This window comes from Poecilia latipinna, unplaced genomic scaffold, assembly GCF_001443285.1.
Source record: "Poecilia latipinna isolate Pla-1442-1.1 unplaced genomic scaffold, P_latipinna-1.0 Scaffold572, whole genome shotgun sequence".
NCBI classification, from domain to species: Eukaryota; Metazoa; Chordata; class Actinopteri; order Cyprinodontiformes; family Poeciliidae; genus Poecilia; species Poecilia latipinna.
Window position 1 is genome coordinate 217,432 of NW_015113188.1, and position 26,018 is coordinate 243,449.

The 26,018-nt window shown below is 40.5% G+C and overlaps 1 protein-coding gene and 1 long non-coding RNA gene across 2 annotated transcripts; one reads left to right on the forward strand and one right to left on the reverse strand.

The window, feature by feature from the left end:
- Positions 1 to 147: 147 nt before the first annotated feature.
- LOC106953254 (probable G-protein coupled receptor 22) lies at positions 148 to 20,766 on the forward strand. The gene is made up of 2 exons (XM_015041867.1): positions 148 to 370; positions 17,344 to 20,766. The coding sequence occupies exon 2, from the start codon at positions 17,458 to 17,460 to the stop codon at positions 18,973 to 18,975; it is 1,518 nt and encodes a 505-aa protein (XP_014897353.1). The 5' UTR covers positions 148 to 370; positions 17,344 to 17,457; the 3' UTR covers positions 18,976 to 20,766.
- On the reverse strand, positions 6,774 to 20,952 carry LOC106953255 (uncharacterized). The gene is made up of 3 exons (XR_001426170.1): positions 20,871 to 20,952; positions 8,941 to 8,998; positions 6,774 to 7,302 (listed from the first exon to the last, which is right to left on the reverse strand). It is a non-coding gene; the product is annotated as an uncharacterized LOC106953255 (long non-coding RNA).
- Positions 20,953 to 26,018: the final 5,066 nt, after the last annotated feature.

The window sequence follows — 26,018 nt, forward strand, 5'->3', positions numbered from 1 at the left end:
TAAAAGTTCATATTCTTAAGTCTAAATAAGTTGCAAATGTGGTTTGGACTTTATAACAATATAGATATGGTGTAGCCCTCCTCCTCTTCCTCCACCAGCCAGTCAGTGAAAGTCATGCTGATAGAGTCCTCGGAGGATCCAGCAGGAGCCTGAGCTCTGCCTGCGGACAATGCTGCAGCTCTTCTGTCTCTCATTGGGTCGCTTGGCTGCTGTTTGTTCTGCTGCTGCTGCTGATCCACAGAGGGAAAACACACACACACACAAAACACCACAGGACCGAGGCGGGATCCAGCTTCACATCAACTCTCCCAGCCAGGCAGCCTACAGGTTGCAGACATGCATCACTGAGCGCGCGGTCTGGACGCGGGAGGTGAGACGATTTTCATCCCTAACCGGATATTTCATGCTTTGTTTGCGATTTCTTTTTAAAACGAGAACAAGTAGCGTGGTGATAGTTGACATCAATCTTCATAAAAACATTTAAAAATGCGATTTTTGTGTTATGATTCTATAATTGTGGTCAAGCTCTTTCTTCCGTATTGCATTTGGTGAACTTTTACGCAGTCCCGACTTTTGTTTTCAAGTGTTTAAAACGTGAACAAACGGCGCTTTTAACATTTGCGTTCAACTTCTCGTCGTTTACGGGATGCGTGCTCGTTGCTGGAGCGGCGCATCGCTCTGCGTGCCGCTCGGCACAGAGCGTGCTCGCATATTGATTTTTATTTATTTATTTATTTATTTTTTCTGCAGAGGAATCTAGGTTTTTATTGGGAACCTCGGGCTGTGTCTGTGGGAGTGGGGTGCCTGACACGGACTGTGCTTCTCCCACGCTCCTCGGGGAGCCTCCCGCAGATGCGCTCACCAGAGTTGCGCACCGGCTGGGTTTTTAAGTGGACTTAAAAAAGCCGTTTCAAATCGTCTTCAAGTGAGGTTTATGTGTGGTAACTACTGTGGTTGAAGGCTTGGCGGATTTTATACCGTGTTAATCAACAAGTAGCTGGTTACGAATAATTGCTTCCAGTGGCGTGCACAGACATTTTGGGGGACAGGTGATCAAGTGGGGGCGTTGGGGGGGGGGGGGGGGGGGGGGGGGGGCTGCCAGTTGCGTTACAGCCATATATGCGGTCTTGGGTCACACACAGTAAAAAAAGGAAAAGAAAAAAAAAAGGATTTTTCTTTACTTCCTATGCATTTAAGACATTGAAAAAAAATTCACACCACTTTTCATAATTTTGTACTTAAGAAACACAAACCTTAGTGCATTTTATTTGTTACACAATCTGATGTACCAACAGAAGTAGAATAATTACAAGGCAAAAAGAGAACCCCTGATTTTGAAACAGCTGGATACAATTTTATGTGCAACTTATTGTCTTACTGCATTTACAACCGAGGTTAACTAGAGAACATTAGTGAGTGATTAGCATCATGGAGATCAAGGAGATCTTGAGAGTTTGTGGAGAAGTTTAAAGCAGAGTTTGGTTGTAGATACGTGTTGCATATCTCACAGAAAAAAAAAAATACAAAGAGCAAACTCGTGAACGCAGTCACTAGAAGAACCGTACAGATCACGTTTGAGAGTCTGGTAACAGGAAAGCTTCTTGTTCAGCAGAGAAGCTTTCCTGCTGAAACAGTCAATTGTTTCAGTCTCTAGATGTGCAAAACTGGTGACCCTGGGGCATTTGCCACCAAAAGTAGTTGTTTTAATTGTAGTGATTTATTTATTTGGAAATAAAAACATTTTCTTCTTGTTCATTAATTACAGCTCAAGCCATTCAAAGTGATCATAGGTGAGGATGAAAGCAGAAAGTCCGATTGGTTTATAACAAAGTTGAACAAACACCAAAAGCAGTTCTAGTTGATTCAGAATTGAATTTACAAATCCAATTAAAATCTCTACAAATTTTTGTTTGTAGAATAATAAGAATATTCTACTTTATTGTCTTTGCACAAAGACATGTTTGTGAATTTGTCCACAAAATGTCGTTGCTTGGCTACTGGATTGCACAGGACAACTCTTCAGTGTTGGATCTAATCACCCAGAATCCCAATAAAATGCATACAATTTGTGATTAAATGTGGAAAAAGTTTAGAGGGCTTCATATAAACATATGGGAACAATCTGTAAACAACAAAATATGGATTTTAGGTGGAGCTGGGATGTTTCCACAGCTGCTTATTATTCACCCTCAGGCTGAAAATGACACTGACATCAGAGCCAGTTGAACATGACGCCCATAGTGCGGATTTTGACACAAAACAATTTGTGAAAACAGGAAAATAGTGAGGAAAGAAAAAAGAACTAAAGAAATGGATGTACAGAAGACGAAGAGAAACTACATGAGATGCGGCAAGAGGAGCGAGTGAGCAGGGAGGCGTTGCTGGCAACGGTGTGGAGGTGGAGATAAGCAAAGAAAGAAAAAGGGAGAAGCCTTGATGAAAGCGTGTGGTAGGAGCTCTGTTCTGCTGCGGAGAGCTTTGATTGCAACATTAAGGAGGGAAACACTGAAGACAGAAAGCCTGCGAGCGCGCGTATGTGTTTGACTGATTCCAGTCGGCCAGATTGATTAGCTGACCTCTAATCCTCATTCAGTTGACTTGCCTCATTAATTTGTTGCTGGACAACTTTCTGTCCACCTTCTCTCTCTCTTGCCTTTCAGCGGCCGGCTGTTTCGGCTCCATATTTCATGCGTATGATGAATAATTCAGGTGGCATGGGAAGCAACACTTAGAGCTCCCATGCTCTCCCCTCAAACCTGAAGCTAGCATTTGGAAAGTCTACCTGAATAATGGATCTGGCTTCATTCGGTGCAAAGTGGCTGAAACGTGATAAATCTGACCAAATAATCTTCTCTTGTTTATCATTAGTTGAAGATTTGTGCAAATAAAATGTGAAAAAGAGAGAGGTGTTTTCTTAAAAACTTAGTAAAAAAAAAAAAAAAACTTTTACTTGATTTTTTTCTCTTATCTATCCTCTCCCTTAAGGTGCTCTTTAGTGTTTTTTTTAAAGCTTTATGCCTCTGAATATTAATTTTTTCCCGCTTCTCACTACCTGTGGCAGAAAATTACATATCTTTTACTCACCTGAACTTCTAAAAAAAGGACCAACTTGATCCAGTATTTTCAAACTTAACCCAGTTTATTAGGCTTGTATGCTGGACAGTTACACCCATCCTTGCTTATGGCCACACTGTACTTAAAGATTATTGTTAATACATATAAAACACGTTGCATAAATAATGCTCCCATCACGACGTAACTCTGTAGGCTGATAACGTAGGTGCTGCATGCTTTTTATAGCTGAAACTGGTGCTGCATTTTCATATTTTATATTCTGCTGTTGCACTTTCAGTTGAAGTTTCTGCCTTGATGAGCAAGAAAAAGCAAAGTCATGGGATCACATTCATAACCCAGAAAGCAGAGCAAATTCAGTGGGTCATTAATGTCAATTGGTAAAAAATAACAAAAAAAAAAGGGGATTTGTCTAAGCAAGCCCAGCCTACTGCATGGAGTCATTCGTTTTAGAACAGTATATCATGAGACAATTTGTGAACAGATGTTGTTGTGAATGCTAAGGCTAGTTAGCATGACCACCAATGACGGTGGTGTTAAGAGAGGAGAAAGTCTTGAACTTTAAAAACCTTTTGACTCGTTAAATCCTCTCTTATGCCCGGGTTCAGAAAAATGCTGTGCGCAAGGACTGAGATCACGCAGAGATAACAGCGTCACAATAATCAGCATTTATTCAAGACAGATGCATACTATCACCAGAAAAGCACATCACATAACATCAGAAGCCTCAGAGCACAAACACATGAATTTACCTGAGAGAGAAAAAGACAAAAGATGGAAACGACAAACAAAAATTAAAGACGTCTTTGGAGAAGTTGCAAGAGCAAAATCTGATTTGTTACTCTGTATTGGAAAGTTTTATCTTCTTTTCTTTAATTTATTCAAATAAGGCGTATATTTGCTCCTCCAACCAGGAGCTATCTCTGACCCTTTATCTGAAGCCAGGAACCCCTGTTGTGCTTACGGCTTTTCACAGATGAGTGTGAAAAGCTAGAACTTCTACTGTATTGTTTTCCCACACAGACAAAAGGCAGTTAAAACGATCCTAGCAAACCATCTGCTGTAACTACAGGTAACATAAAGGTCAAAAAGCCAGAATACGTTACTGATTTTAAAACCACAATTAGGCTATTTGAATCAAGACATGTTAAGTTTTAAAACTAGCTTATTTTAAATTTATTTTCTCAACAGTGGATAAACTGTTTTCCCGTAACGGTAAGTTGTTTCTCAGCACACTGAGCAGAGCGTAAACGAGGATGATTGACAGCACTAAGTCCCAGCCCCTGACTCCAATTGGTCGTTTTTTTATAGGAAGCGGTGAATTTCTTCAGAAGGCAATATAGTAGCTCAAGGAGGTGGAGGAGTTTGATTTTTTTCACACAGATTGCCCGTCTCATGCTATCACAACATGCTGACAGTTTTAACAAATATGTAAAAATCTATTTTCTAAAAGTTGCATAATGCATCTTTCAATACTAAGTGTAAGCACCATGGTAATGTGTAGCCATCTTGCAATTCAGGAAGGAGCTGAGTCCCAGAGATTAATGTTTTTGTGTGCAAAGTGCAGATGAACTAATATGGAAATGAGTTTATTTGTTTCGTTGTGCAAACAAACAAATCCGTAAGGTGGTAAATACTTTTTCTCATTATTGTATCTTTTTCCTATAGTCTATTTTGTGTTGGTCTATCGCATGAAATCCAATAAAACACAGGGACGTTTTCTGGTAATGTAAAGAAAAGGAAAAAGGCTTAAGGGGCATGAACACTTTTTAAAGTACCATTTTACTGGGAAATTCACAATCACAAATCGTCCAAGGACAGCAGTCCGTCCCTCATGGAGGCGCGTTGACCGGTCTGTGTGAGCAGGACAGAAATAGAGCTGACCGACCTGAGGACCCTGTGGCTGATTTGTTAGACGCATTTCATCTCCTGGTATCAAACATTCACAGCTCTGTGTTACACTCCTGACTTTCATCATCTCTGCTTTCAGCCTCACCACAAAGCCATTTAGTGTGGACTATAAGCAGGAGTCTTTGGAGAGCAACTTACTCAGTGCATGCGCCATGTGTGTGGCGTGGCCAAAGGTGTGTGTGTGTGTGTGTGTGTTTTTCTCTCTCTCAGGCCAATTGAGCTGAGGATGAGCAGTGGCCTGCAAATATCTAACTGACATTTTGTCTCCATCATGGTGGCTGATCTGGAGAGAGTTCTCCAATAACAGCTCGATTTCTCTGTTGCACAAGCACTTCTTGCTGTATATTCTCGTGTTGCTTTTATTTTTATTTTTTGTTGCTCATCCATTTTTGTTGTTGCTTCTCAGGTTTGATCCAAGTAATGTGAAGAGAGTATGAAGGTATTTTTCATGAAAAAAGATTTGTGCCTTGTAGCTGAGAAGTTGAAGTCAGAGAGAAAAATCTTAGAGGGGCTTTGCAATTTTACATTTGACATACAGCAATTGCACCTCTTCAAATTCTTAAGTAAAATGTGCACAAATTGTATTTATTCTAAAAAAAAAAAAAAGTTACACTTTTACAGTACCCTCCCCCCCCAAATGGCCCAGAACAAATGATACATACCTATGTTGGGGGGGGAGGGGGGACTAAGTAAATTGTGACTATTTACCATTCACAGACACAAAACTACTGTTAGACTTTCACAGATAAACAGGAAATTAAAGATCTTAAATGTAGTAAAAAATGAAGTGTATTTTTCACTGCACCAAAGTATTAAATTACCTTCATATGAGACTCACTGCTCCATTTGCTTTGTGCCCACGCTGCTGCAGCAGGTGATGGAGGTCAACTTTTGTTTTGTTTTTTTTTACACACAAAAAAAATGAACGGACTCCTTGAGGTCAGGTTTGACCAGGCCAAACACGTGAACAAGAGACAGCGTGTTTTGATTTATTCATAATCCACAAGTTGCACCTGGAACCTTCTTTAATTACATCTGCCCATTAAATTAAACCCCGCAAATCATGCCACATTGGATGCTTCCAGCAACAGAAGATGACAGAAACTTCATTCCCTTGACAGCTTCCTTTGATTGATTTGACAGCCTGATAGGATTTTAGGGAGCCTCTTTGAATAACTTTGCATCATAATGAAGTATTTGAACATAAGCACGGCATGTCAACCCTCGGATGAAGAGAAAAGTGGAGGTATTTAATTAATGCCTCCTTGTTTACTTAACATTTCGTACTGCAGGAGTGGACTGTGCTAATGAGGGGAGCTTTATGACACTTAACCTCCTACTAATGTGGAGGATTATTATAATAAACAGTGAAAATGGCTATTTATTGTTAAAGTTGGTTTGTTTTTCTATATGCAACAAATAACAAAAAGAAAACATCAGTTCAGACAGTTAAATACATTTGTGGTTGTATTTTTAATGTGAAAAGGAGAAGAGTGTAGATTTTAGAAGCAGTAGAAATATGTCAAACACATTTGCCGTCTCACTGGACAACAGACTTTGGATGAAGTTTAATGTGGGGTTCCATTAGTGTCAAAAATGTAAACGTAAACATCTATCTATGTAGTGTGCTTATGTAATGGGCTTGTGTGTAAAATAATGGCCCAAGTCATTTTTTTCCAAAAGAATTTTGACCCCCCTCCCCCAAAAAAATATCACCACCTCTTTTTTTTGCCAAAAGATGAAAAAAAAAAACTGTGCAAAAAATGATTTAGGCCATTATTTTAGGAAAGTGAATCTTTAAGGGGCATATGTTGTATCTGCTGTGTGCTTATGTATTGGTAGGGATTCCATTAGTGCCAAAAATATGTTACTGTTAATGTAAGATGTGTATGTTGCCTGCTTAATTTAGGTCCTTAAATCTTTATATTTTAAAAGTCTGCTGTCTAGAGTGTAGTTTCCTCTGACATCATCAGCTAGCATAGCAACATGGGACCCAGTGACTAAAAAAAGCTTAACAAGCTCAGGAGAAAGCCAAGCTCTGTTCTGATCACTGTTCTAGAGCTAATTGTGGGGAGAAGAATAAAATTAAGAACAGACTGAACAACATTCATAATACAGTAACTCGACAACACAGCGTCTTCAGTCAGAGGCTACTGCTGATCCACTGCAGCACACCCCTCTATAGGAGATCTTTCCTTCTCACAGTTGTTTCCATCTGTAAAGACTCTTTAGAGACATGCATGATGAGAACGCCTTCTCTTTTCTACTTAACGTTAGAGATGCAGTGACATCTGTTGACTGCTTTTGGATGGTTTTTAGCTGGAAGAAAAGAGACAAGTAAAAAAACCAATAAAAATATTCTGATCAGTGAATGCACCATGCATAGCAGCCGCCGCACTTGCTGGGTTGGAAGTTGTTACCATGGGAAGCGAGCTCAAAGTTAGCTATTTTCAGTACCAGCGAGGTCTTTAAAAACAAAGTCAGAGGAATCACAGGAACCATTAGAGGCTTTGTAAAATGTATTTTAGTTGGCTGGTTATTCAGCTGCTACAGCAGAGCGAGGCGACGGTGGGTGCTGCGCTTTTCACGCTTTCATCATCTTGGACTTTTGCTACTTTGCTTGGTTCATAGTTAAAGCTTAGTTTATTTTATAAATCAAATGAAGCTGTTTTAGAGTTTTGCTTCCTGGCATTTTTGCTGAGTTTATTTTGTGGATTTTAAGCTCCGTCTTAGACCAACATGTGTCTGATAATAATTAATAACTAACTGATAACTAATAATAGAGTTTTTACTGACTCGTGTCTAAATGAGGTCTGCATATAGCTTTAATGTGTAAATCACTGCTTTTCTTAATGGACCGGTGTTACGAACAAATCGTTCCTCAAGAAACAGCACACATTTCATTTGTGCATAAAACAGTGCGTGGTTGACAATGAAAGTTGTTTAAATCACTGTCTCCAATAAACATACAGTCTCGAGCAGCGTGCTCAGCCTCCGTATGCAGGTTTACTTTACTGGTGCAGCTGTACCCCGCAGGGCTCTGTAGGAATTAGTTTTTGTGCTTTATGCGGTAATTGGCATAAAAATTGGCAGATCACACTCTCATGACTGTCTTTTTTTTGTTTGTGGTTTAACCATTTGTGTTTTAGTTCTGTGATGATAGAATTTGGGAAGGGTCTAACTGGATTAAGAAAAAAAAATGATTTGGAAAAGTGGAACTTGGCCTCATTTTGTGTAAACTACAGTATTACAAACAGTTTTTCTAGGATCATTCAGAACAAATTGTTTAAAAATGCCTATGAGGGCTTGGCAGGCAGAAGAAATCCTCCTAAAGATGCTCATTAAATCTTTTTGTTTTGTTTTCATTTGCAACACAGTGGAAAAAAAAACAACAATTTCTCATAAAACTCACCCTCCAGAAGTTAAGTATTTTTAGTGTTTTATTTATGTGGCCAGACCGAAGCTGTTCCTTAACAAAAGGCACATGGCAGTCCGTATCAAGCTCACCGGACTGGAGTGGCCAAGACTTGAATCCAATTGAACAATCACTGAAAAGATCTGAAAATGTCTGAAATATGTTTCCCGTCCAACCTGACGGAGCTGGAGGTGTAATAGAAAGAAAATCTGGTCAAACTGCATAAAGTTAGGTGACTGGAAGCTGGTGGCTCCGTGTTCAAAAAGATTTGAGGCTCTAATTGCTGCCATCAACAAAGTATCAAGCAAAAGCTGATTTACTGGTTTTCTGTTTTTGATAAATTAGCAAAAATCTCAAAAAACATTGTCGGTATTGTCAAAATGTTTATAACGTTGAGGAGAGAAAATAATTTAATAAAACCTGGAATAACGCAATAATATAAGAAAATGTTAAACTCTAGATAGACTGCTCTGCAGATATGTTGGTTTATGGAAAAGTTAAAGGATGTAAATACTTTGCACGGTGCTGCATGTTTGATCTACCTCAATATGTTGTCTTCTCATTCATCACACGTTTCGGTCTGAAGTTCTTGCAGCATTCCTGTAAGATACACAGATCATAAAAAACTTCCCATGTTCCAAAAGCAACCTCAGGGAAAGAATACGCTATCTGATGCAAAAATTGTCTTTATTTTTTAAGGTATTCAAGTCACAATGAACAGAATCATGAGGACATGATCGGCTCAGTTGTCACTTTACACATCCCGTACTGTTACCATTGTTATTCAATCGTGATCTTTTTGTTCTGTGATTCGCAGCATTTCTATTTCCAACCAAATTCCTCAAAATAACCCCGCTCCTTGATGGATCCTCCATTCATGTATCCCCTCTTTATCTCTTATTACTAGCTCTGTCATTTTGACAACCTGTTACATCAGCATGTCACGCAGGAATAGCGAGATTATCTCCGCTGCCATTCATCTTTTTTAATCTTTGAGCTGCTGCCTCTGGGAGAAGCCGATGTGTCCAAAGCTGTTCAATTATACATGCCAGGCATCCTCTTGTCTCACACTTTCTGGTTCCACACACTGGAGGGGAAAAGCACTGCGCATCAGATGTGTGTGGAAAGTGATGCTACTCTACATTTGCGATTTTATCTGTAAATCTGAGTCTCTGGTGGTGTGTGTATATTGAACTGAATGAACTATACTGTCACATTACTGTGACATGATGTTCAGAAGTTTATTTGGTGTGGCGTATTTTTTAGATAATGAACATGAGATGTTCAAATGTAGTTCGGATTCCAATAAAAACAGTAAAATGTCCCTGTAATAGAGCCAAGCTGGAACCTCTCAATCAGATACCAACTTCAGCATCAATAAGCAGAACAGAACTTGATCAGGTGGCAGCAGTACGTTTTTTGATTGCTAATGCTGCTCTCTGAAATGATGGCGCCCAGGGTGGAAAGCCACATTAATCATATCTAGACACTCAGCTAGTTAGCAAGAGTGGCCATGCTGTTCTCCGCCAAGACTTTTATCTGCATTTAGAAAATTATCTGTCTGCAGAGAGCTAACCTCAAAGATTCAGTCTAATTGGATTTTTTTTTTTAAAGATGGAGAACATTCAAAGCTCTTTCCTCTCCAGGGTGAGGCTTTTCAGCAACCGTCACACGGGCTGATGTGTGTGCCACATGAGCAGCCCTTTAATTAGACGGTGGTGCTTTTAAAAATAGTAACTGAACTGTACTTTTGCCTAAAGAGCAGCGGGTTGAGATCACACTAGACTAGAGCCAAATCTCCTAGAAATAAACTTTAAAAAATAAAACCTGGAAGAGCCAATCCAACGATCTCTGGAGGAAAACCAACGTATCACAACGTCACCTTTCTAAAGTGATTTTACTTTTGGCAAAAAAAAAAATAAATAAAAAAAATGACTGAGGCCATTATTGTAGGAAGGTGAAAATGAGTAGGTTTCCGTGTAATCCTTCGGTGATCAGATTGCTCTGCTGCTGTGATTTTAAGATAGGGAATATCTTTCCACCTTTGCTCCTTAATGTACCCTGAGTGCATAGCCCGGTAATCATGCAGCGTTTCACTCAGGCAATCATGAGCGGAGCCTCTAGAGACCGAAGCAGCCTTCTGGGGGCCGCTGGCAACCAGGAAACCGTGAGCTGTTGTAGAGGAAGACTGATGTAAGACTTTAGAGTGGAAAAAACTGCCACCTCTGCTCTCTGGGACAGCTTGTTTACCAGCACTTCTTCGCTTCCTGCCTTCATTCGGCATCTTTTACTCTCCGCCCTTGTCTAAAATTTCCTCTCCAGCAGGTGTTTCAGGTAGCCTACTTTCAGGTGCCCCTTTTCCAAATGAGAATCCTCTGCTTCACCGATGGTGAGCATTTCCATTTCTGTCCTGTGTTCATCTGAAGCCTCTGGTGGCAATCAGCCTGCTCCCAATCATGCAGGCTGGGAGCGCGAGGCGGCGAGGCCAGCTGCGGGGCTGACTTCTGCACACCGTCATTTCTGAGCGTGCCCGTCTCATCTCACCCCTGAATGTTTTTTCATCTGTTCCTTCATCAGTTTTCCTCTCTCTTTGACTTGCCACGGCTTATTTCTCACCATTAAAACCAAAACTTAGTCTGCACTGCTCTTTTAAAACGTATTCCAACCCTTTGTAACTCTTGTGTTAGCGCTAGCTTAAATGCTGTTTAGTGGTATTTTAGGTTAGAATTGGGCATTTATTGTGTCAGTCATTATTTATCGTGATAAATTTCTTATCATGATAAGAAATGGGATTTATTGTTCTCACAATAAATTCTAATTAATGATGTTTTAAAAAAAAAAAACTGTCTGTATTGTCGGGATTAATAAATATAAAATTTGATTAAATGCCATTACTGTTAGTGGTTTAATGATACAAATCACACTTCTTGTATGACTGGTGACCTAGTGAAGTGTATTACAAATTGGAATGTTTTTCAAGAGCAACCTTTGTGTTTGTGGAGCTAAAATTGTGCCATATAGTCAGATAAACTACTACTACTAAAACAAAGAAGTAATAAATAGTTCTTGTCATTTTAACCGTTAACACCACAGTGCAACAAAATATTGTGGTAAAATTTGAAATCCATTTTAGGTGATAAATCTTGAAACTTCAAATGTGTACCTCTCAATCGATTCTGTGAAGAGCATTATTTTACTTTCCACATAACAAAAACAGTTCTGGACCTTTTCTTTTTTTCTTTTTTGTTGTTAAGACGCAGAAGCAAGCATGTTGTCATGACAAAACTAACTTCCAGTGTCATATCACCTTTGTTCTCGTTAGTGAGAGCTCCAGTGCGGTTGCTGGAGCAACAAAGGACGGCTGAAAACCGAGTCCATCTGTTGACTGAACATCTCGCTGCTGTTCTACGGATGAGTGAAGACATGAACGTTAGGGACTTTATGCTATTCTGTGGTGTTTTGTCATCAGTGTTTTAAACACTTGATTTAGAAGCTTTCACTCGCCAGCTCAGATGAAGAGGCCGCGATTGCAATTGCTCTAAATCACAGCTTCCTGCGGGTGCAATTAGTCGCCACCCCCCTAATCAGCGATGAGTGTATTTTAAACGTTGGCTTTTAGCCTGTTCTCATTGAGTTGAGCTGCAGCACTCTCAGAATTAGATAACTTTGAAGAAAAAGCCATCAAGGAAGTACTTTGCTCAGCATTTTACACTAGTTTTAGCTGTTTGGATTCAAATCCCTGGACAACCTGAGTCACTTTTGTAATAAAATAAAGCTTGTGTCATCAGACTGTTATAAATCCCTCAGGGGTTTATAACAATCCCTGAGGGATTGTTATAAATTTGGTCATCATTATTATTGGTTATCTGTCCTGTCCACACACTGAGCAAACAGCCTATTTTGGATGAAAGTTTAGATTTTGCCATCATATATCATAAAAATAAATGTATCCCTCAACTAGATTCAGGATTATTATTCAACATAACTTTACCTATATTATCTGATTTCCATTTTTTCACTTTAGACCTATACGTAAAAATAGGCAAATCAAGATTACGAGAGAATTCATGTTTGTTCTCCTATAATTAGCAAACATTAACACTGTGCTGTTTTGGAACGTGAAAATGTAAAACTTAATCTTAAAATGTTGTAATACTAGATACAAATAATTTCCACCAAAACATGCATGTTTATATCTTGTCAGCTACAACTTCCTGTACATTGATGCGCAAACTTATGCAGAGAGCTCCACCAGTGATTTGTATTCTCAGTGACCCAAATCCATATTGTGAGTTTCATATGGCTATTCCTAATTTTCCAAATAGCCACTTCCAGAGTTTATAATAACTAATCTGGAGTTCCAAATAGTTATCCCCATTTTCAAGTAGCTATTCCTAAAATTCCAAATGATCAAAGTTCAAGATAGTCAATCCCAGAGGTCAAAATATTTATCCCCAATATTGTTCTCCAAGTTCCAAATAGCTATTAATGGAGTTCCAAATAATTATTCCTAAAGTACCAAATCACTGTTCTAACAGTTCCACAGAGCTAATTCTTGAGTTTTAAATAACTTACCAATGTTTTAATTACCTGAGTTTTAATGCATATTTGCGAAGGTTTGCAGAAACCCGTTCCTGGGGGTTGAAAAAGGTTTTGTCAGGTTTTGTGAAATTACTCTTCCCAGATTCCAGAATAGCTACCAAAGTTCAAAAATAATGCCAATGTGACAAGAGGTAAGACTGAGATGTAGTAAGCTATATGATGTTTCAAACGATGTATGATTTGTCCTGTTTTTCTTAACATGCCGGTCGATGCTATTCCAATTTTATGTTCACATAAATATTGTGGAACCACATTGAAATAGCCATCTATCAATCTGTTAGCCTCAAAGAAACACAAAGTGCTTTCAATCTGCTCTTCCGATGCTGACAGCAGGACTCCAGGTGACCTGGTTTTTCTTTGGATGGTTTCAAAGACAAAATGCGATTTGATTTGATCATGCTGACATGATCCTATTTACTCAATGCAACTAATATCACAAATGGTTCAAAGACAAATTCCCGCAGAAGTCAATGTCAAAAAGCGGGAGAAATTTATTTGAATGAACATGATTTCCACGGATTTTACTGCCATTGATCTGTATGAACGACCAAAAGCCATCACAGATGCTTTAAAGCCACTTCCTCCTCTGTGGAGATCGACTCTGTAGAGCAGACACGATTCCCTTTGCAACAGAAACAAGCCTCCAGCAGAAAGCAGCTTACGGAAAATAACCCGGCTGTTTGTGACTGCACGGTGCGCGCTGCAAGCAAACCCGACAGTGGACGAAATAGAAAGAGACAGCGTTCAAAATTGTAATCTTGGAGGCTCACAAGAGTGCGTGTGTATGGGGTTATGGTAATGGAGATGAGCCAGGGCAGTGACGCGCAGGACTTTATTAGAGATGATCATCGTTTATATCACAGGTGAGCGGGCTGTCATGACGTATCAATATATGACGGATCATGAGCAGGAGAGGAATTATTGCTTCACAGTTGGAGGGAATATCCCTACAGACTATCAATGCAGGGAAGGTTAGGAAACCTGTCATGAACTGAAGGAGTTTGTTTTCATTTTGTGGTTTTATTCTTAGTGAGTTTGGGTCAACTGACATTCAGATCCTGAATTTTACTGAGTTTTGTAGGAAAATCTTTTACCTTAGAACAATGGAGTCAAAGCAGCGTTTTCTTGAAGTTGAAACATCCAGTGTTAAGACCGGAACAGTTCAGCCATCCAAAGCCAGGCAAAACAAGAGGAAGACGGTGCCATTCAACATGTGGTACGAGAAGAATAAGAAACGTTTTCCTGACAGTGACGAAACTCAAAACGATTCAATGGGAAACATTGTGACAACTCAGGACAAAGTAGATTTGGGAATGCGAGATTATTCATTTGATGAACAAGGAGAGACAGAGCCACGTGTAGGTAAGAAGAAGCAATCAGTGCAGCTTCTTCCATTTTTGTTGGTGTCACGCTCTCCTGCAGATGAAAATATTTTAGTGCAAAATACTGAGAACCTTGACACTCCATCGGTCACCAAAGAATCACACTCTAAGATTCAGACAGAGAAGAAACGGCCACCTAAATCCAAGCAGGTAAAGAATACATCATGAGAGAATGATATCAGTAGGAATGACACGATTACATTTGGAAACTGGATGTGTGATTTTGGCTCAATAAATCATACACCCGACATTTACCCAGAATTCACTCCACTAAAAGTAAGTTGCCAGGCAGAGGATGGACCTGAGGTCTCAGATGAAGGTCGAACAAATCCAGACGAACAAACTGAAGAAGCTGCAGACTGCGAAAATCTAAGTCCTAAGAACTTTCAAATGCCCATGGCTTGGTTTTATCCCTGTCCAGTTCACCAGGAAACCTTACTTAGACCAATGATTGACCTTCAGCAACACATACATTTTCTTCTTAATGACATGTTAAATACGAAGGCATCATTATCAGAGGAAATAGAAAGAAGAATTTTGGCTGAACAAAATTATGAACGCTGTTTGAGACAGCTTAATTTTTATGAAAAGAACAAACTAAACAGCCCAAAAGTGAAAACAGTCAACATCTCAGTTTCAACACAAACTGAGATGGATGAACAGGACACCAGCTGTGAGTCACAACCAGTTAATATAAATATTTCAACACAACCAAGGATGGATGAACAGGAAAGAAGAAGTCAACCAGAACCAATCCATAAAACGATTTCAACACAAACAGAGACACATTTGCTGGAAGATGTTGAAAAGAGAACAGGGTTTGAAACACAACAACATGTGGATCAGTAGGTGGAGGAAAAGCTGTCTAACAAATCTAAGAGAAAGAACAAGAAGAAGGTGACGATGGAATCTGTCACAGAGCTGGAGTTACTTAATCAAAACGTTTCTGGAGATAAGTCTGAAAAACAAGAAGATTCAATTCAAACAGCTGAGAATCAGACAGCCACTTTCAAAGATGAGATCACAGAAGAAACTGTGATCTCTGAAATACATCAGGACACTGAAAAATACAAGATCTCTGGAATGCAGCAAGATGGAGATCAGCAAGTGCAGAGAAAGGTGTTTAGGAAATCTTTATACAAGAAAAAGAGAAAGGCAGCAATGAAAGCTGCGATTGAGCTGCAAACAATAGAACACACCGAACAACCAGATGTTTCCTAGACAGAAAAACGAGGATTTTATGGTGAATTTTTGGCAACCCCAGCTGCCGGCGTTTTACCGTAAAATCTATGTTTTGTTTTTTTTACAGTGTACTGAAAGATTTCGTTTTGATGATCTTGATAGCACGCACAGTGGTGTTTAAACTCTGAAATGCTATAAATAATCGCTTTTCATTGCCTTGGAAAAAATCTTAATTTATCTTTTCCACATTTCTTGACATATAACATGTTGCAACCACTTCTTTGGCTTTTACAAAGACTAAATGTTATAAACCAAGACCAAGTAGCACATATTTGTGAAGTGGAAGGAAAAAGGGTAACATTTTATTTGAAGGAGTGTGCATAAGATTGACATGACACCGTCATAAACATGACATAACACCTATCATGAACATAAAAAAGTCTTTATGAATGTTTATGACAGTTGTCATGAAGTGTCATTTGGTAAATGACACTTTTAATGCAAAGTTGCTCTAAAAGTCCATTAAAAGTGCCAACTTTGCATGATTTTGGAAATTATAATTTAATGCATTATTTACTGAATGACACTTCATGACAACTGTCATAAACATTCAGAAAAACTTCTTTATGTTCATGACAGGTGTTATGTCATGTTTATGACAGTGTCATGTCAATCTTATGCACACCCCTTCAAATATAGTGCTACCGGAAAAAGATACCCGTTTTATACATATTTAAAGGAAAGGTCTGAGGCATTTGTATTCAGCCCCTTTACTCAGACTATTTTATATCACAGTATAAATCCAAAAAGCCATGTTGGGGACACGGCGAAAATGTGAAAGAGAGCTCTGTGGTCAGAATATTCTCTGACCTACATCATAACATCATCAGTTTTCTTCGGTAAACAGGGAACTGGTCAGAGTTGATGGGAGAATGGGTGGCGGTTAATCATAAAGAAAACCTCGACTTCCACTTCACAATTTTGTGCTACTTTGTGCATACAAAAATGCATCAAAGGATGTTGCTTTCTTCTACGTGGTACAGTATATGTCACCTTAACTGCTCAATCATGTTTAATAACTTGCTATGATTGGGTAAGTTTTGCCATAAAGTTTCTAGGGTGCTGCCTTAAACACACTGAAGACTGCAAATCTGCATCTTTTGTTCTTTGTTCATCCTTTGTTTTTCTTCCAACTACTCCTTGGCTTTTTCATCCTTCAAATGAATCAAGTTTCCAGTTGTTGATGCGTCGATGAAATAATCTCTGTTGCTATAGCTATAGCAAGGACCTAGCTCCTCTTAAGATTCAGATGGCTTTAAATAACCATGTTGTTTTCCACAAGCAGCAAAGCTCAAATCTTTGCTAATTTTATATCTTATGCTCAAAGTGTTGTTAGTGTTGATGAACTGAGTGCAGTTGATGTCTTCCCTTTGTTCAGTTTGGCTGTGCCCCCTGAGCTCCAGTACAGCATGTTGCAGCAGCCCGTGGTTCTAGCAGCTAACATGCATACAATATCCCATCTGTGGCTAAGACAAAATGCTAATCAGTGACACTGATTGACAGCATGTTGATTGATGCATAATTCAGAACTTGTTCTGTGCAGGAGATGGGGTTTATCAGTGTGCATATGCATGAGATTGACATATCTTAGCCAACATGCATGGGTGTCTTGTGACATTTGAGTCCATAGCCACGCTCAAACCCTTTGGGAATGACGTTTGGATTCTGTCCCACGCAGTCCATTTTTCATCGGTCTGTTTTGTGTTCTCATCTCTCCAGAACTGTCGCCACGCTGTTTTTCACCACCTTACCATGGAGGATCGGGCCGGTGCATCATGGGAACTAATCTGCAGTGGAACAGACACAACACACGACAAGGACTGAAGGGTCGACATGGAGACTGACAGCTATACCGCAGGCCCGGCCACCACTGACTGGATGGGGATGCCAGCAGGCCTGGAGGTTACGGAGGCCCATCAGGATCAGGGAGGAGATGCCTCACCAGTCAGTGGTGTGACCTGGCACATGCCGTACTCACTGGGCTTCCAGGTGTCGCTCACAGCCTTCCTCATGCTCGAGCTGGTACTGGGGTTCAGTAGCAACCTGACAGTGCTGGTGCTCTACTGCTCACAGTCTAATTTGGTGGACTCTGTGAGCAACATGGTGACGGTCAATCTGCACGTGTTGGACATAGCGGTGTGCTTGCTGTGTGTGCCGCTCACTCTGGTGGTGGTGCTGCTGCCGCCAGGACCCAACCTGGCCTTGCTCTGCTGCTTCCACGAGGCTTGTGTCACATTCGCCAGCATCGCCACGGCCATCAACATCCTGGTCATCAGCCTGGACCGCTACGACATCTCGGTACGTCCTGCCAACAGACTGCTGACAACACGGAGAGCGGCGCTGCTCCTTACTGCCGTCTGGATCACGTCGGTTGCAGTGTTTTTCATGCCTTTCTTGGAGGTCCAGTGGTCCGGTGCATCAGAAGCAGAGGAAACAAGTCAGGTGACCTCCTCAGTTGGTATTGGCGGAACAGCTGTGCCAGCATGGCGGAACAGGACCCTTCTATGTGTCGGTGGTCAGGGCTATTACACAGGTCTGGGAATGTATTATCATCTCATACTTCAGGTGCCCATCTTCTTCGTCACCGTGGTGGTCATGTTGTTCACCTACTCCAGAATACTGAGGGCTCTGAACATCCGCATCGGCTCCCACATGAGGAAGAGCCAGCGGAGAAGGGGGCACCACAAGAGGCAGAAAGAGAGGAAGGTGGGACTCAGGAGGAATGACGAAGAGGCAGGAGGGGAACAGTGCACCACAGATGGTACTAAACAGCTCAGCCACCCACCACTCATTCCTTCCCAGTCTCCAACCCCAACAGCTACCTCTCCCCCCGCCCAGTCCTCCGCCGCTCCTCTCATCGCCTCTGAGGCGGGTGCTGCCACTGCCCTGCCGACCACCATGGGCGTCCAGGCCTCTGTCTCGGCGATAATAGCGCTGCGTCGGGCAGTGAGACGCCATCGAGATCGTCGAGAACGACAAAAACGGGTGTTCAAGATGTCCCTCATCATCATCACGACCTTCCTGTGCTGTTGGGCTCCTCTTTCCGTGACCAACATACTCATACTAAGCATCGGCCCCAGTGACGTCCTGGTCAGCCTGCGGCTCTGGTTCCTGGCCCTCGCTTATGGCACCACTGTCTCCCACCCGTTGCTCTATGCCTTCACCCGACAGAAACTGCGCCGCGCCCTTCGTGCCAAAGTGAAGAAGAGGGTGGTGTCTCTGCTTCAGGTGGACCCGTCCCCAGGGGGAACGGTGATCCACAACTCCTGGGTGGAGACCAGAAAGACCAGTCGACAGGTGCGGCTGGAAGCAAGCGAAGGCACAGACCGTCACCTGGCTGAGGCCCTTTGAGGCCGAGACTCTTGGGTCTAGCTGGAATAATTAAAAAGCAGAATAAGGTCGCAGGTGCGTTCCATCATGAACTTCACTGAAGCGAGGAGCTGCTGTAAAAAATGTGAAGAGCACATTTTTTTTTACCTTTGGGAGACGATTAAATGTAACCACCAGCAAGGCTCGGCTAAACACGGCTCCGCTCACGTCAGGCACAGGTTGAAACGGGACGCGGTTGTCAGAGTGGAGCACACATATAAATGAGGCTGTATCATTTGTACCTACTTTGTCAAATACTGAGGTTTATTTACACACAGAGTCTTTATGTAACTGTAACCAAGAATGGGTTTCTCCAGAGAATGATCTGATCTGCTCTCCCACTCAAATGATCTTATGTTCATTCACTTTGAATACATGGATATTCTTCGAATCTAATCAATACCAGCCCTGCTTTCTATTTTGCAGAAGAAACATTTAGCAAGGAAAAAAAAACACTGCCACATAAACTTGAATAAACCTAAATAAGGAAGGCTAAAGGATTCGGTCTGGAGATGAAGATCATGTCTCAAGACAGTAAAAGTGTAAAATAAGCTTTGCAATTTTGCACGGACATAACAGGGTTATATAAAAATTTGCATCATCAGTTGATATCACTTCAACTTTTTTTCTTCCCAGTTTTTAACTAATGGTGTAACATCTTGCACAAACTTGCAGCTTAGCTGATCATTGCTTCTTTTTACTCTACTTTATTCTGTTTGGTGTATTCTGCCTTGCATACACCAAACAAAAAGTAGTGCCAAATCATAAAAACAAAAATAATACATGGTTAGAATGTTTTACAAACAGATCCAGTTGTTTGGGCCGGAGAATGAAGAAAAAACAACTAACACCCTCTGAATTAACCATCCGTATGATGGAACATGGTGTGGGTTTGTTTGTTCTGTTTTTTGGCAGATTCTTATTTATAGAAAATTCTGAAAACCATGCAACATTTTCATTTCAGTTCACAATCATGCATTACTTTGTCGTTCTGTGGAGTAAAATCACAATGAAACACAAAAAGGTTTTAAGTTGTAACGAGACAAAAGATGAGAAGGTTCAATAAGTATGCAAGGCACTGTAGAAACTGGCTATAGAATAATATATATATTATGTTTTAGTTTTTTTCTTATTCATAGTAAGCTCAAAAGAAAGACCAAATATTGACAGAATTGTGGGTGATGACTGAGAAAATGAGTCAAACTAACCCTGTAAAATGGATAGAAGTACCAAAAAAAAGTACTTTACGTGAACTTTTTACGAAGCAACAGTGGAGCTGAGACCTTCTCAAATGATATTTGGATAGTATTGAGTAGATGTCTGTAGCTCATTGGTGGAGTGAACTTTTTAAGAAACATGTACGCACATGTTGTAAATATCGCCCAGTTGTGATTTATTACATGTGATTCTTCAAAACAAGCAACTTGCTCTGAAAGAGCTTTTTGGCCAACTTTTCTAGATTAGAGGAGTATTTCACATGTGACGGCAGCCGGCTCCTGTTCAATGGGATCAATGGGACTATTGTTAATATTATTATTATTTGGACACGTGGTTGCTGTTGACTTCTTGCTTGTGTGCTCACTGTTCTGAAGATGTGCCCACACTGCATCCTTGTGAGCTATTGCAATGCATTTTTAAATGTCAACACATGGAAAATGCAAAACATTGTTTCACACCAAGAATATGCGATATTTATGTGTTCTCTATGGTGTTGTTTTATAGTGAATGTACCAGAAACCAGTGGACCACTTTAATAAATCTAAAAAACCATTAGGGACTAATTTGCTTTCTTTGTTAATGTATATTTTTTTTTCAATCAGAAAATTAGGGACTGAGTTGATTTCAGAATAGTTTCACTGAACCTTCTCCCTACTGACCTATTTGAGCTCCATCATGACGCCATATTGTTTCAGTATCCATGTCCAGCTTTGGATCCCTGAGTGGGCACCGATCGCGTCCACCTGGCACTGTTCAACATATGCTCCTCCCTGTGGATCCTCCTGCACACACACATACACACCAGCTCTAGAGCTGGCAAAATTTAAAAAAAAAAAAAAAAAAAAAAAGAAATAAACTTTGCGTGGGTTCTGTGCTGTGTGGGAAGGAGGAGCTGCAGGCCTCAGCAGGGAAGTAGAAAAAAAAAAAAAAAGAGGGTCATCTATGTGGGATGAAGCCTGCAGGGCAAAGTAGGCTAATTCAGCAGAGAGAACAAGTAGGCCACTGATACCTCAGATGATTTTTATCTGCTGGTTAAAAACAAATAACTAACATCACAGGTTTTGGGATAAAATGAAAACAATGGCTTTATGTCTGCTATTTTATTTCAGCCAATCATTGTTCTTGACTCAGAAACTGTGTTGTAAATCAGACTTTTTTTTAGCCTTCAAGTCCTGCCCAAATTCAACCAAAACAAAAATGATGATGATGATGATCATCATCACATCATTACATGAATCAAATTACATGCATCATCAAATGCATGTAATTTGGTTCAGTAGGGCTGAACTGTCTTTTAGATGCTAATTTAGGCCACAAGAGCTAACATTTAAATCACATTTAGACGTTAGTTCATATCTTCATTTGGTCATTTCTACATTATGAATGCAACAATTAATCCATATTCTACTTTATCTTTTCACCTTTCACCAGCAGTAGTTATTTTAAATGATGTTAGTGTGATAGTTAAAGATTAAAAGCAATCTGATGAACCTTAGAATTTATTGATTGATTTTGATTACATAAGAAGAAACAGGAGATTTTCACTACAATCCTTTAATGTATTTCTCTCTATTTCATCTCTTTAACCAGATAAAATAAAATACAGAACATTTATCATTCATTCCTATTGGATGTTGAACTTAAGGTTCCTTGGAGATCCTTAAAACTCTCAAACTTCAGGGGCTTCTTTGGTTTATTTCCAACTAAGAACTTAGAAATCAGAGAGAAAGATGAAGGACTCTGGCCACTAACACCCACTGGACAATTGTTAAACACAGAAAGTAAAGCCATTTTTTCTTTACATTCCAATCAGTTTTTGCTCAGTGGGGATACAGTTAGACTGAGTTAATATATAAATCCTGGACATGGAAGTATGCTGACTAGGACAGCAGCAGAAGATCCAAATAAATGCATGACGTGATCTTTTGCCTGAACAACAAGATGCATGTAATTTGGTAAAAAATAAAGTGCTTTTCAGATGATACAGCTTTGTTAGTCACAATACCTGCGCACAAGAGAGTCACCTGACGTAAGAGGACGGAGCTCAACATCCCACTTACACAATGACTCACATTACATGGGCGCAATTAATGAGGAAACTGACATATTTATTTTTATAAACCAACATGAAGATGAGATGGAAAGACTATATCTTGAATTGGCGTTAGTTTGCACATCAGGCACATCCAGAGAGTATGAAGAAAAAAAATCCAAATAAGATCATAAACACGTGAAAAGAAAAAGTTAAATCAGTTATGAACCTACAACTCAAATCAAAAAATCTAGACCTTACATACAGAGAAGACTATTGTCAAATGTTGATGATCACCCAGATAAAACAACTAACCAAACAAAAAAAACTGTGGCTATGTTTCTTTAAAAACAAACAAATAATAATATTAAAAAAACTACATAATATGGCTAGAATATGTATTTAAGGTTAAAATACATATTCTAGCCATATTATGACTAGAATATGTCATAATATTTTGTATGTATTGGAATACATACAGAAATGTATTCTGTATTGGAATAGAGAATACATTTCTGTATTCCAATACAGGAATACAGAAATGTATTCCTGTATTGGACAGGAATACATTTTAAGCTAGGCATTCGGTGGGTCAGGTTAGCAGTTTAAAATGCTAAGTTTTATAAATGATTAAATAATTAGTGCATTAAGACATCAAAGCTCACTCAAACGAGGGCTTAAAAAACAACGTTCTTCCAAAACAATTGCTGTTTAAATTACAACATAAAATGGCGTTATTATCTTACACTAAGAAACTTACCACAGTCATTTGAGTGGGAGGAAAATGGCGTCTAAATAACCGTTTGTCTTGTTGCTTGGAGAAAAGGAGGTGGGCGGAGCTTTCCAGAGCCAAATTGATGACGTCTACCGACTCTAGAAATTTCCACCAACACCAGGGGGCATTGAACTCAATAATCTGTTGTTGCAATTCACTGCTACAGTGAAGTTGTTAGTTTCGAGCTGGATATTGGATTTTCCAATATCCGCCAAGCAAGCAGCGTTTTGCTCAAGGTTGATTTGATTTATGAACGCTAATTTCGGCCAGCCGTTCTCTAGTTCCCTCCTCAAGCGCTCGGAGGTTCACTTCACTGCATTCGGTAACACAATAAAACCACCGGGATAAAGTTTGTTTTGGTCTGAGGCCGACTGCACCTAAACGCCCCACAACGTCTGACGCAGTGACGTTGGTTCCAAAGCTCTATTGGCCAATAGTAGACATAGAAGGCAGCTCTCCTCATTAACATAACGATGTAGCAGAAAAACAGCAAACGGAAAAACAGCTAGCAGAAATACGGCGACCAGAAGACTGGGCCCCCTGCACCGGCGCCGCCCGCCGGACCCGCCTCCAGGGGTCCAGGGTTCAGTGGAGATTTCAGACTGTGGCAGGAAGCTGGAGCGTCCTGCAAACAGGAAACCTGTCAAATCTTTTTACTCTTTTGTCCCATAAATTTAAGTCAGACACGTTTGATCCCAATCAGATTTCTCCAACATCAAAATGGTTACTAATTAGGCCTTCTAGGATTTTTTTCTTCTTCTGAATTTAATATTTTTAGCTCCATCTTCCAGAGGAGGGGCTGGAGAAACTGCAACATCTGGTGTCAGATAATTTCTCATAAATGTAAATCAAACCGTTCTGGGACATATCTTCACTGCAGTCCCTGTCTGCAGCAGTGAAGACATGCTCGTTGTCTGCCTTCACTGTTTTTTCTCCTTTCATTAAATAACAGGGGAAGTCTGTTAGCTTTGGATCCCCACAGATAACGGAGGACAGGTGGTACCTCTCCGTTCCACATTCTGCAGGCACACCTATGGTCTGATTGGCTTCTATTTGGTGTGTCCTGGTTAACCTATGCAGAAAAAACACCAGCACCTTGTTATCGGCCAGACAGTGTTTTTTCTGCCAAGGTGATCTGCAGCCTGAACAGTGGCATTTGCACCCCAAATCCAACCATATATTAAAAAGTGAAAATATGCTGGTTGAAAACATCACCAGTGGAAGGGCAACCAGGGGGCCTTTGTTCAGGAGGTCAAGAGAGGTGGCTCCACAGTTAGAGCAAGAGTCTTTGTTGTACAACTCTCTGTGTCACCGCCAAAAGAGTCCAACCAGACCAGCACAGATTCCAGCAAACATTTGATGTCATAGTCCTTTCCCACGTCGGACGGCAGCTTCTTCTCTCTCAGCTCCATCAGAACTGGGGAAAGGTCTTTTTGACAAAAATGCTTGCTGGGCTGACGGACAGCTGAGAGCATGAGACCGCCACAGCAGGGAATGGACGATGCCTCCAGAAAAACCCTTTCCTGAGCGAGACACCGCTTGGTGACACTCAGGTTTAGGATGCTCTGGAATGCAGCGATCACCCAGCTGTTGTGGAGTTCATTGGAGAACTTGAAAAAGTTCTCCTCCGCTTGTCCTTGTCCTGCAGCTGCTGTCCTCCCTACATCTGGGATATCTCAGCCAACGCTATCTACTGAATTAACTTCAGGAGAACAGGAAACCTCGACAACAACAGAAATCTTTGCATTTAGAGATGGTTTTTTGGACAATTGAGCAACTCTGTTGTCATCTGAAATATGTTCCCCCTCCGGGGAACTTTTATATTTCAAAGGCGCCTGTGAAAGTGCCCTTCAGAGAACTCTTCTTTAAGGAAAGCGATGGAACCAGCAAAACCAAAGCTTGTGCTGTCACTTCCGCCATAGCTTTGGGTGCGAGATCAGCCACAGAAAAATCTTCCCCAGCCGGGTTGGATTTTTCTGTGACTGTACTCTCACCCTCACGGTGTACCGTCGTCTTCAAACAAACTTCCCCAGCCAGGTCGGTTTGTCCAGAGACAGTACCGTCATCCTCTGTACTGTCCTGTGCAGAGGATGAGATAGAGCTCGCCTCGAGGTCTCACAGACATCCAACAAACCTCCCCAGCCGGGTCGGTTTGTTCTTTGGCACTGGATGGAAATCCTTTCCAAAACAGATCGTCCTCATCATCCTGATCGTAACCTTTGTTGGAATCCTTCCCTGGAAAGAAACGATCACACACTTTCTTCATCCCAGTACTCACGGCATATCCAATGCCCCAACCAACCGGGAATGTCAGGGGAACAAGCGCCTTCGCAAAACTAAATATTGTTGCTCTACACAAATCTGAATCTCCAAGAACTGTCTGGATCCTGATTGATGCTTAGAGATGCCAGGATTCAAGCATTAGAACTTCTTTGATCTACTGTGATGTACATGATGTAATCAATGACCTCATCAGTGAGCTCACTGGACTTCTGGCGCAACGTCTTGCTTCTGATTGTTGCTATGGAAATGATCAGCTCAGCTCTGCATGACTCAAGCTGGCATAAATACTTAAATAAAACGTTATGCTTTTTATTTATATAAAATAAAGACATTAATAGATTTGTATATGATTTAATTTTTGCTTTTGTGGTTTTCCATACTGCTGTGGTACAAGTGTTCTGAAGCCTTTTATCCACTATTATTTTTAATTACTGTTAATTCATTAGGATTATTCATGTAGTAATCATTGCACAGTGCTAGGGACAGTCTGTGACTTGTATTAATTTTCGCAGACAATTTAATGCTGTGACTATTTTACTAAACATAAGAAACAAAAGCAGAAGAGCAATCCAGGCATGCACTTATACATCCTTTTATTGAGGTCCAGAACCCAGAAGTTCTTGGCTTGCGTCATTCAGGAGCCTTGGGGATAAAAGTGCTTCATGATTGTATTTCAAAGGCAGATTTCAAGAACAACTCGGGCAAGAGTTTGGGTCG